The 12,265-nt window shown below is 32.9% G+C and overlaps 3 protein-coding genes across 3 annotated transcripts in view; 2 read left to right on the forward strand and 1 right to left on the reverse strand.

Annotated features, from left to right (window-relative positions):
* The window catches only part of LOAG_16564 (hypothetical protein), a gene marked incomplete at both ends in the record, with an annotated part of 4,405 nt that extends 3,665 nt beyond the window's left edge, over window positions 1-740 (forward strand). Inside the window, 2 exons of the mRNA XM_020449217.1 lie at window positions 229-444; window positions 561-740. Of these exons, the coding sequence (XP_020307286.1) occupies window positions 229-444; window positions 561-740 (396 nt within the window). The remainder of the gene's footprint in view (window positions 1-228; window positions 445-560) is intronic.
* A 1,256-nt stretch (window positions 741-1,996) lies between these two features.
* On the forward strand, window positions 1,997-7,418 carry LOAG_08607 (hypothetical protein). Its single transcript, XM_003144137.2, has 12 exons — window positions 1,997-2,308; window positions 2,403-2,482; window positions 2,871-3,132; window positions 3,357-3,461; window positions 3,731-3,841; window positions 4,060-4,185; window positions 4,395-4,463; window positions 4,758-4,933; window positions 5,181-5,356; window positions 5,659-5,885; window positions 6,303-6,435; window positions 6,696-7,418. Exons 1-12 carry the CDS (start codon window positions 2,186-2,188, stop codon window positions 6,782-6,784), a joined length of 1,677 nt encoding a protein of 558 aa, XP_003144185.1. The 5' UTR covers window positions 1,997-2,185; the 3' UTR covers window positions 6,785-7,418.
* Window positions 7,419-9,291: 1,873 nt separating this feature from the next.
* Window positions 9,292-12,223, reverse strand: LOAG_08608 (hypothetical protein; the record flags this gene model as incomplete). The annotated part of the gene is made up of 6 exons (XM_003144138.1): window positions 9,292-9,591; window positions 9,700-9,829; window positions 10,304-10,440; window positions 10,758-10,931; window positions 11,637-11,744; window positions 12,065-12,223. 6 exons carry the CDS (start codon window positions 12,221-12,223, stop codon window positions 9,292-9,294), a joined length of 1,008 nt encoding a protein of 335 aa, XP_003144186.1.
* Between the last annotated feature and the right edge of the window lie 42 nt (window positions 12,224-12,265).

The raw sequence follows: 12,265 nt of genomic DNA on the forward strand, positions 1-12,265 counted from the left end.
TATATATATATATATATATATATATATATATATATATATATATATATATATATATATATATATATATATATATATATATATATATATATATATACATATATATATATATACCAAGAGAATTGAAATGGAAAGTAAAGCCGAAATCTCAAAGTATTTTTCATCAAAAGCTATCTGACTTCGTTGATCGATTTTATGGAATTGTTCCCTGTATCTCCCAGGCATGTTTAGGATCTCATTGAACCGAATGGATATGTGGCAATGAATGATGAAGCACATATAGAACAACTAAAGAATTACAAATACCATCGTATTAGAACAGTTGCTTCGGCGTATCATACATTGGCAAGAGATCGTTACAATAGACAACGTAGGGGAGAGTTAAATACAAATACTATGGAAGTTGATGTAAACATGAAAACGCCCACTCGTCATGTGCTACCGAGGGTTAGTTATTTCGGTGAAATTGCTTGCAGAATGAAGCAGAAAGCAGAATGAAACTGCTTTTTTGATAATAGTGCTATATTATGGAATTGATTAATACTAAATGTAATTTTTTGCAGCGCTTATTCATCAGTTCACCCGAATCTCCATCACAGTTTCCAAGTACTCCCAAGAGCCGTCCTGTACGAGACAGAGGAGGAGATGCACCAAGAAGGAGTACTTGTCGACGACTGTTTAGCGATGATGATTTTAAAGGAAATGATCCGACTTCTAGTCCTAGTACTAGAGGTACTTCTTGAGAAAGGACAGAATGTCGTTTGCTTCTTTTCCTTATTCGATCGATTTCGACAATTCTGTATAGTACTTGTACCGTTTTAATTTTGTGTTTGTATATGTGTGTGTGCGCCTGTCTGTTGTAAGTTTTATTGTTTTACTTGCTGAATTATCCACCAAATATTAAGGCTTTTTGTTTGAATTTTAAATCATTTTCATGTAGGAGTTATTTCCTACAAATTTCATAAAAGTTACATATTATTTACTTGTAATTTTCAATTTTTACTGTTTATTCTTCCAAGTCCATTTTTTCACTATTATTATTTTTATTATATCGGTATTTGATTTTAAGAAATTTTCTTACGAAGTATTAAGGCTCGTATAAAAGTTATTTCACACAAATTTTAATGAAATTTCATTTTATTAGTCTTCTCGTAGTTTTGACTTTTTGCGACTTGTCATTCATACTTTTTTCAGCATTACCATCATCTACTTTCTAGTTCTGATTTCGATCTCCATTTACTTCATTTTTTGTTGAGATAATTAGTACTCCAATTCTGTTGAAATTTTGTTAATCATTTATCGATTTCCGTATCACTTGTGTATGATCAAGTTGACCGATCTCGTATTGATATATTGCTTGTTTGGAATGATGTTTTAAATCATTTACTTTGTTACTCATTCAACCCATAACAGTAAGATTCTGTACTCATTCGAGCAGCATGGTAGCGCTTTGCGTTTAATTTCATGCTCAATGAAAATGTTTTGATTTTTATTGGTTTGACAGCCTATCTTATTCGTTAGCTTGTGTTCTAACTCCAGGATTTCATCTTTGATTTATTAGCATTTGTCACTTCTCAAGTCATCTTTTTGTGGTATGGATTTCAGAATAATGTCAGATTTCTTCGGTAGCTATTTTTGTTTGAGCTTATTGCGTCGTGTGGCGTTTTCCCCTTCTTTCTCTTCTTTTTTGCTTTCTAAAAAGTCCCTGTTTATACTGATGAATAAAATCGCTATCCTAAAATGCTATATTTTAATTGTCAGAAGTGCGAAAAAATATTTTTTCACTTATACTACATGCCATAAATGGAATATTCGTTACTTTAGCGGTGAAAATACTTTTTCCTACTGTTTTCGGTGAATTTTCACCATTCATAATCAATTTTTCTGGAATTGCCATGCATCGCTTGCTACTGCAGTGATATCTGTAAAAATTGCATGAGCTCTCATATGAGAAAAAATACCCGGATGGGTTGCTGTAAATCTTGCCTAATCCATCTTTTTACAGATGAATTCGTATGGATAGGTGCCGGGAGTTGGATTTATCGTTTTAAGGTGTAGATTAGTGGTTGTATTGTGGCAGTGGTCAGATAATATGTAATGATAAATGGGTCATGTCGAACTATCTCTTTAGTCTGTTTAATCTGAAAACTTTTTCTTTTGTTTCAACGCCACAAATGTTGTTTGGGTAATGCCATCTAATCAGCCAGACTGCCTTACTTCATTAGTTTCCTACGTTCCTCAGTTAAATTTTGGCTTCAATTTACCCTCAACAGCAGCTGTAAATCAATTGGGAATTCCTGCTGCAAACCAGGTAGTTTTATCTACCTTCCTTCACTTTTAAATTCCTCTGCTTGAATTTTTTGTTAGAATGTCTTTTCAATTGCTCATAAAGTTCTTATTTACAGGAGCAGCAATCAATCCCAACCCCTGCTGAATCATTAACATTTTTGGAAACTGTTAGCACACGAGTTAACTGTAACTGCAAGTAAGTATTCTATGGTTTATATTGTTTTCTTGAATTATAGGATTCCCATTTGTTCCTTATTACTGGTTTCATTGTGAACTAACTACCCTGCTGATTTCGGTTGATAAAAGAACTTGTCCCTCAATTCAAGTTTAACCATGTTTATTCGCCTGTTTGTATCCATCGTAACCGTAACAGATATAGTAGATTGGCGCAATTTCCATTTGATTCATTTTCCTTTTTTTTTTTCCTTTTATGGAGCCTCTTCTTGATTAAAATAGTTCCTCAATAGGTAATCCCTTGAGGGAATCCATCCAGAAAATTTTAATTTCAACTCGTGCAACCTTTAAATACATTCACTCGTCTGCTAGAAAATTTGGATCCCGTAATGCCTGTTGTTTCATTTTAGGTGCATTCCTCAATTACAAACTTCTTCACAACCCCTTCGTTCTGCCTTGAAGAAGACATTTAACACTAAACCGGGGAACAAAGTTGATGAGGAATGTAAAAATACTGAGAAAGGTTGCGAAGAAAAGCGAATTTTGGTTTCTAAGCGCCCTACTGAGATAATAGCAAAAGCAGAAAAACATCAGCAACTTCCTGCACGATTATTACAAAGAAAGAAGACAGTAGCATTCGGAAGGACTGTGAACGTGTCACAAACAATAGAGGTTTTTTTAAAAGTTTCAGATTTTCAGTTTCTCAGAAATATTTATCACTATTTTATTTCTCATTGGTTTTGAAATAGCTAGCAACAGTAGTAATGAAACGATTGTTGATCAGTCTTGTATTTGCAATAATATGTGAGTCATATTTTGAGTACTGATAATGGTGAATACGTATTTCTTATTGCAGCAGTTGTTCGATATAACATCAAAAATGCCTCTAATTTAAGGGTACATCAAAAACACATCGAAAGTTTTTGGTTGACTCAAACCCTCAGAAAAAGATATTTCCTAAAATGGCTATGGATAGTCGAAGTGAGCGACTTTTGGATGAGGTAATGATCACACTTTTTCAATTCGTCGATACATAATTAGCTTCAAGCTTCAAGCTAATTAGTTTCAAGCGGAGGTCGGCACGAATACTGTTTGCAGAAATAATGATCCATAATTCTTGATGTTAAATGTAACCTTATTGCAATGTACTAGCTGAAATAATGTAAGACTGGCTTGGATGCATAAATCGAATGTGACTGTATGAACGTCAAACCAAAATTCATAAAGCATAGAACAAAACCGTGAGACGAAATTTTAATAAATCTTGTAGTTTGAAAAGTTAAAAGAAAAAGTGCGCGAAATGCAATCAAAAATCGATGAACTGACAGTGAGAGATTCAGAAAGAAGTGGTCAATTCTTGAAATTAACAGAAGCGATGAAGGTGTTCTTTAAGTTGTTACACCGTTTTTATATTGCAGCCGGATTGATACAATCTGCTTCCTTATCAATTCTGAGAGCGTTTCTTCAGCTTTTGATAGTAGGGAACATTCCTTTAGCACTTTGTTATATCTTTTTCCATTAATGTTATACCTTTTCATTGTTATACCTCTTTCATTAATACCGTTCTTTGCAATCCATTAGTCAAAGTTTACTTTATAGAAAATGCTGGATGGTTCGGCACAATTTAACAATTTGTCCAGTAATAGTAACGAGAATTCCAAAAGATGTGGAAAAAGATTTGAAACAGAAATGCGTTGTCATGGCAAAGAAAATATACCCCCTGACGTGCGTCTTTCTAGATTTCAGTTTTTTTTAAATTTTTAAAAGAAATCTTCTTTTATTTCCGGTTCCCTTTACCAACTCTTTCTGCCATAATGTAGCGGTGTCGATAATAAGGTTAAAATGGCTTAAATTTTTTACCAAGAATTTCGTATGGTAAAAGCTAGAAATTTCTTATCAAACATAAATAATCCGGTAAAGTTTCCATTGTTTAGGAGATATCTGTAGCAGGACATATCACTGAAGGTGCAGCACATGGAGAACTTTTTGCGGAATCGGTGAATGTCCGTTTTTTTTCAATGAAGAGCAGCTTCATTTTTAAGTGTTTAACATTTATTTTCAAGTCATTTTATACAAATTTCCTTTGATAACATTGATTACGAATTAGTGAAGACGCTATAATTTGAGTCACAAGATCCCATTTCCCACTGACACAAAATTCTATTCCTCATGTTATTTTCGGAAGGTTGATGGAACCAGGTATTCAGCAAAATAGCTAAAAAATTGTGACTTCAAAATCTTTTCTTCATATTTTTCCTTGAAACGCTTAAGTCTGACAATGTAAAGTGTTAATGCAGAGGAAAAAAACTATTGGCGGTCCATCCGAGGAAGATCCTAAATGGACAATAATGAAACGAAAATATGCTGAAAACGAAGAATTCAAACGTTTGGTTGATGAAGCTATCATGAAATGCGGAGGAGACGAAAGTCTGGACATTTTCGCATCTCACCAAAACAAAGGAGATATTGGAAGGTTTAGTTCTGCTTATTATGCTTATTAGGATTCGAATTTTGTAATAAATGAGCTTCTTTAATGCATATATATACTAGACAAAATTATGCAGCAGATTATCTTGAAATTACTTGCTTCCAAAACATCCATTCTAGCAGCTGAGCTGGATTCACGCACTATCTAGGATTCCAACAGTCTATAACAATAAAGAAAATGAAATGATAACAGCTGTGAGCAGTTATTAATATTTTTCTCTCTGATATTTGAGAGTTCCATCGCGACGGCATGAGAAACCACAGCCTATTTCACCTGTGATTAGAAGTACCACACGAGTTACGAAACAGATGACGGTTGAACAAATTCAGCGCTGTGAAAATTCGCCTGCGTCATGTGCTTTTTCTTATGATTCCAAGAAGTATTTGGCAAGGCATGGCATTATTCCTGGTGAATATACTTCAATTTTTTTTTTGTCAAGGATTTTTCAAATATCTTGCAATCACTAGATCGTACGACCACTTACCCTTTCTGATATAACTGTTTTGGAAAATTTTATAATTTCAACTCTGTGGCTGCAAAATAAATTATTAATGAAGAGTAAGGACATTTACCAGTTCTACAAAGGAAATATGTATTCTTTGATGTTATGCTTCTTTTATTTCACTGAACCAAATCCATTTTTATGGCACAGTTTTTGAAGGAGTTGTTGATTCGGTAGAATGGTTTCCCATCAGGATTAAACTTTCCAGCGCTTAGTGACGATGATGAGGTAGAGCACAATATGGAGTGCGGTAAACGATTAAATCCATCCATGCAGTCCTTTTATTATCCGGGAGATTCGGTGACTTACTATTCCAAAAATATCAAGTGTAGCAACATGCCTTTAAAAGATAACTCTAAGAATGATTATCGAGAGAAAAGATGTCATCATAAGGAGGAAAGAACACCACGATTTTTTGATGAAGCAAATTACCAGGTTTCTTTATTTTTAATTTTTAGTTTTGTTTTTGTATTGAATCAAATTTTTAATAATATCATTTTAATATTTTACCTCAGACCATCAACATTTGGTTTTATTTATGTAGAATAGTTTTCCGATTGTTCGATTTATAGTTGCGTCATCAATTGCTGTGTAACTTGACAGTTTTTTCCCTGGACGAAAAGACTTATTAATTATGAAATATGTTAAATTATTAATTTTTTCTCCGACTTTTTCTCTGATAACTGGTAAATCAAAATTTATATTTCCGTCTTCTTTAATTATAAAATTGGAAAAGAATTGATTTTCGGAAGTTTGTAGGAATTATTTCATATTTCTATTCATTTTTTTTTCATATGCACATTTTTTGTTCTTTTTCTAGTATTGACGTTAAAACTAACGTTTGCCTTTCAGATGGATCAGTTTGACAGCGATGATGATGAGGATGTGAATGATATGATTGAAATAAGTGATGGATTGGGAGTTGAGGATCACTGTGGAACCGGCATAATGATGCGTTTACCCCATGACAAGAAAGGATGGAGAGGTCTGTTCCACAAATCTTTAACCAAATTATATAATAAATAAAATCTTGGGGATTTTCCAACTTCGCTTTCCCATACATAGTTCATTATGGGCAATGTTAGCTACACTTTATGTAATAGATTTGAAATAGTAAGCCTGATTTCTTTCATTTCATATGCATAATTTTGTTTTCGACGTCATTTATTTAATTTAAAAAAAAAAAATCTCGCTACAATGTTTGGGGTATAACGGCTGACGTCATTTTAGCATTTCTTTTCTCAGGCTCGGCACACAGCGGTTTTCGGCATCAGAAGAACGATGGCATGTGTCAATATACGAAGCAGCGACTGAATAAGTCCGCTTGGGATTAATTTCAACTTTTTTTTTCTAAAGATTTATCTCAAAGACTTTTTCATTATATCGTTGCTCTAACAGATGTTCGGGAATAATTCTACAATCTCTTATTCTGCTTCATCATATCATTATTCGTGAGCTACAGAAGAGAGTTGAAATAAGTTTTTAGGCTTATTGCAATATTAATGTAATCATTTTTTAGCGTTAACTTTTGCACTCACTGTTTTCGTAAAATTTGAGTTAAATTCATGATATCTGTTTTGTTCAAATCTTCAAACATCTAAAATAATGTTGGTACTAGCAATGTCTTTTGATTTCCTTTTCCAAAATGGTTCCAAAAACTTACTAATGGAAGCATTGGATTTTCTTGATGTTCAGCTGAAAATCAAGAGCTTGGTGTCATTTAGTGCTTGTATCCGTCTCACTTATTTTTTATATGCCTTCGGTGTTGGTGTGTGTGTTATTTTGAATCCAATGGCGCTCTTGTCATTTAGAAGTACAAATAAAAAGTGGAAGATTTTCTTTATTCCTTTGAGTTTTTATTCATTCATTTGACATTAGCTTCCAGAAATCCACGTCCTGCATATCACAGCATTTGGACAGTTGTTTTGCTTGATTTTCAGATGAAGTAAACGCTTTGGTTTTATCACAATACATCACTGATTTGTAAGTTCAAGTAGATCAAGTCAGGGAAAGATTCTGTAGTTTATTTTTTGTTGTAACTCCGCAGCGTTGATAGTAATCTTTATTGTCTTAAACGATGGCATAATATCACACTGAAACAGTAATGGGGACGATTTGAATAATACAAGCAAAAGGTTTGTCGCTTGTGCTGTTGAACTGTTATATTGTTGATTCTCTGCCGATAAACTGTTGCCGAATTGAGTGTCCGGTTGTTTGTCGTCTTGAATGCTTGTGCGAACTGACCGATTGAGTGACTGAGCGAGCTGTCAGACTGAGTGACTACTCGAGCTTTTTGATTTGATAACTGACCCCAGGATGACTGATCCTAGCTCCTTTTATAGTGGAAGTGATTTAACATATCAGACACATTGGCTTAGCTGCCAGGCTAGAGGTTCTTTACAGAATTTGACATTTGCATGTAAGCTTGATTAATAAATTGGAAGAAGTTTAGAACAAAGGACTTTGTTTGTGATATCTAAGCATCGTAAAAATTTGTTAAAAAATTGGAAAAGTTGGATTTGAATAAATGATCCATCACTTTAGGTATCGAAATATTTATTTTATTAATTTTGTGTAACAAATCATTTATACTGAGAAATATTCTGAATCTTAATTAGAACAGCTCATAATTTTTTCAGCTTCGCTTGCTCGGCTTGCAAATTTTCTGTGGCTACTGTTACAAAACGGTATCCAAAAGATTGCGCTTTATCACCATTATTCTGTTTTTTTGTTTTTGTTTTTTCTTTTTTCACCGCACTGCTGTTGTAAATAGAATAACAAGCAGGTGAAATAGATCTGCGCGAAGAATTCTGGTAGTTTTACAGGGTCAATATTGTAGTAATTTTGACCCTGACCACTCTCATATCCTTCACTTTAAAAAGCTTATTTTATCAAATCTCTAAATTCACTATTTCTTTATTTTTCTGAAGCATACTGATTTCAATTTGTCTTTTATAAAGTTTAATTCGTATAATTTTCCAATAAAATAACACGAAAGATGTGCAATTTTGAATTTGAATTTTATACCGCCTGGTGAAAATTGGTTCACTGACATAAAAATAATAAGATCAAGAATGGCAGTTTATGAGATGAAAGTAAAGTACAAGTAGCATAATGACAAAGGGTTGCAACATGATGCAGCAATAGAATGGTGTTTGAAAGAGCAACGAATTCTCGGAATGATTTTAGCGAGATTGAACACATTAACTCAGATGAGAACCGCAAATTTTGAATACTTGCAAATAATAAATGATGACTTGTACTCCCAAACATTTCAGTTCTGATTAATGATGACTTTTAGTGTGGTTAGGAAGTGAAGTAGTAAATTAACGTTGTTTTATCGCTAAGCGGAGCAAAGTTTAAGTTTTTTTTTTAAATTCAATTGAATGATGGTTGGAAGTATTAAAATCCGATAATAATGAACCAGCATAACATGACAGTACTAAAAAATACCCTTACAAAAATGATTGCAAAGTGTTCGAAACAAAGTAATAGCAAAACGTGATTTGAAACCGGAAGAGGAATTTGAAAGTTGTATGGTTTGATCTAATTCTGAGCAGGAATTGACCTCAAGCAATGGAAACTGGTTGTAAAGCTAGCTAATCACCTTCTGACGAAATAACACCGTTTATATAAAAACCTTCATGTTGAACGATTATTTCTTGAAAAGGAAATTTCGTTTTTTTTTTTTTTGTAGTTCGACATGTTAGCTAATATGATCAATTATGTACAAATCTAAACAAACAAAAAAGACAAGATTCAGTTATAAATGATCTAGTGAGCGATATACTCTTGGAGCTTTTCATATAACACCATTATACCGGATCTCAGAAATCGAAATTCAACGACTGTTTTTGCGTCCGGTTGGTGTGCGTGGATTAGCAAGCATCGGTATTGTAGAACATTCAGGATGAAACTTTTCGGGAGATCGTGCAGAAGAGAATTCTGAAGCAGTTGGTGATTCCGGCATTTGTGGAACTGAGTATGTCCGGCGAAAGTCATTTTTTCTTATCACTGCTGTTTGGAACATTCCGGTTTCGAAACCAACCCCATTCCGTATGCTGCGCGTGTGGTATATTTTGAGCGCATATGAATGCTTCTTATCTCGCATAGAAACATAACCTGTTGGCTCACATAAATCCTGTACAATAATTAGACATAAGATTTTAGAAGATTCAAAGGTCAAAAGTTAATGATTCAGAATGTCAATCAATTTAAGGGTAAAAACAAGTGGTATAATGTATCTCACCTTGAAACAGTCGTCATCAGTACTGTAAAAAGAATTATAGCCTCCTTGTAAAACGTAAATTTCATTGTAATAAAGAAATGGATAGTTGGCATAATTCCGGACGCGGTCACTTTTCCGTAAATGTGATGCGCTATAAGCAGTGATTTTCTTTTTTTTTTAAAAAAAAAGGAATAGATAGTGGTTTGCAAAACGTTGCTCGATATTTGGATAGCATTGAGCAGTGAACTTGGGCCAATATTTATTTTCCTTTTTACATTTCTAAGTTAGAGACTTCTCTCATAACTGTCTGATTGAACCTTTCTCATCCAAAATTTTGTCTTGAAGTTAATTAACGCAGCTAATATGAGAATTAATACAAGCAATTATTACAGCTGACTTTCATTTGGAAGTATAGCTAAGTTTAAATGACGAGTATGAGAAGGGGTAGCTGCTAACAATGAATTCAAGACACCAGTATTAGGAATTAATCCGAAAATTTGGAGATGAGTGTGAAGGAATTGAATTAACTTTTCCCATTCGATATAGTTGTTGTATAAGTTTTGTCTTAAACAAATAAAAAGTGTACAAAAATTTAATTAAACAAACAAACAAATATGGTAATAACTTACAGCATTGGCCCTCGAGCACTTGAATATTCGCAGTAAAATATCGGAATTTTTTAAGCATAATTTTAAATGCAGCTGAACATTTAGGGAAGAATGTGTTTTCCAGTTCCACAGGATCATAAATGTTTAATGCTCCCTGAAACAAAAATGAATACTTATTTAAATTTATTTAAAATAAATATAACAAATAAATATGAAAATAAATATAACATAATAATAAATTTATTTAAAATAAATATAACATCAATTTGTGGACATCTGCAAGACAGTGTATATGTACTATCTAATGGGTGACACTTTAAAAAGGTGCATCTTCTTGGATTTAATTAAGTCACGCGTTACATCCTATATACTCTAAAATTATATATTTGCGGTGTTATTTTTTACTTTTGGAAAATAACTTTCTGGTATTTCTCCGAGCACATATTTCTTTATAATAAATGAGTTACCTACCTTAATGTGTCCACCTTCATATTCGTATGGATATCGACAATCGATAAGAGCGTATTTCTCAATAAATTCCTGAGGTTTCATTGATTTTAACAGCTGTTTCAAGACAACTTTTTCAATGCATGCAAAACCTGCTGTGAGAATGCCTGGCTTTTGCACAGTTACTAATGAATATTTCTGTAAATAGCAATTGTTTTAAAATAATTATGAGATTTCTGAAATAAATTGAAAATTTGTTATTTTATGTCATTATCATTGTCGTTGTTAATTTATTGTTTAGCAGAGATTTTATCAGATTGTTAAGTACTTCCGAGGAGTGAGAAAATGTGAAGGAAATAAAACTGAACTATAACATGGGGAAATCAAAATCTTGTTAATAGGAATAGGTGTAACGTTCCAATGTCCATATCTATCGTAGCAGTAATAGGGTCAAGTATTAAGGACAAAATTTTCTGTTATTCAAAATATTGGATTTTCAAACTTTAATTTGCGAACTTTATCAGTTTTCCGGAAGTAAGGGATATTTACCTAACCCATCCCTCAGATGCACAGAATTTTTCTGTTCAAAATGATTATTTTTTAATTTTTCAGCTATCACAATTTCAGACTTTTGATCTGTCATTTAGAATTAAAGGTTTTTTTTTGAAGAACAGAAATAAGCCAGAAAACGACCAATTTAATAAACTGTAAACTTGATTTTGATGGGATTTTTCTTTTTTGAATAGATCGAAACATTTCCAATTTTATGTTTCATTTCAAACAGAATAACTTCGTTTGAATAAATTTTAGAACGAAATTTTGAATTGAAAATCTATTCGAAGAAAGCTTTCCAAGTCTGCAAGTGTAATTATTCATTTCAATATATGAAACACAATAACTTACAGATTCACAAAAATAATCCATCTTCTCGTCTGCCCTCTCCGCTCCATTTTCCTTACTTTGCTCTTTTTTACTATTTTCAGCTTCTCTTTCCAGTTGTTTCTTTTCACCCTTAAATTTAAAAAAAATTTCTTTTTTATAAATAAATGATGAAAATGAAACGTTATTGTTGGTGAGACCTGGCAAGTTCCATATTCACAGAATAGAATATATTCTGGAGATGGGATGAAAGAGAGATGACAGAACCGAAGGTTAAACAAGGTCATCTAGCAGGAGTAGAAGAGAAGTTTGCAAGATTGATACCATCGAATGACTTTATACTTGCAGGTAAATCTTGAGAAACCTCAAACTATAAGCATAAGGTAACTTCCAGGGCTTACGCTTCAAGCAATTTTTGCTAAGTTATTATTTTGGTAAATTATTTAAATTACTTCTTTCCGCCGTTTAATTAGTGGTTGTTGCACATCTTCACGTACATCCTGCTGCGCTACACTGAAACGCTTCCCGAGTGTTTGATTGAAGCGGATTTGTAATTCATTCATTTCGATATCACTATCATTTTGCTTGGGACATAATGAATCATCCGTCATTTCATCCTCTATGTCAATTTCGGAAGTTGACCGAGGATAGTA

Source organism: Loa loa, assembly GCF_000183805.2.
Source record: "Loa loa unplaced genomic scaffold supercont3.8, whole genome shotgun sequence".
Classification (NCBI taxonomy): Eukaryota; Metazoa; Nematoda; class Chromadorea; order Rhabditida; family Onchocercidae; genus Loa; species Loa loa.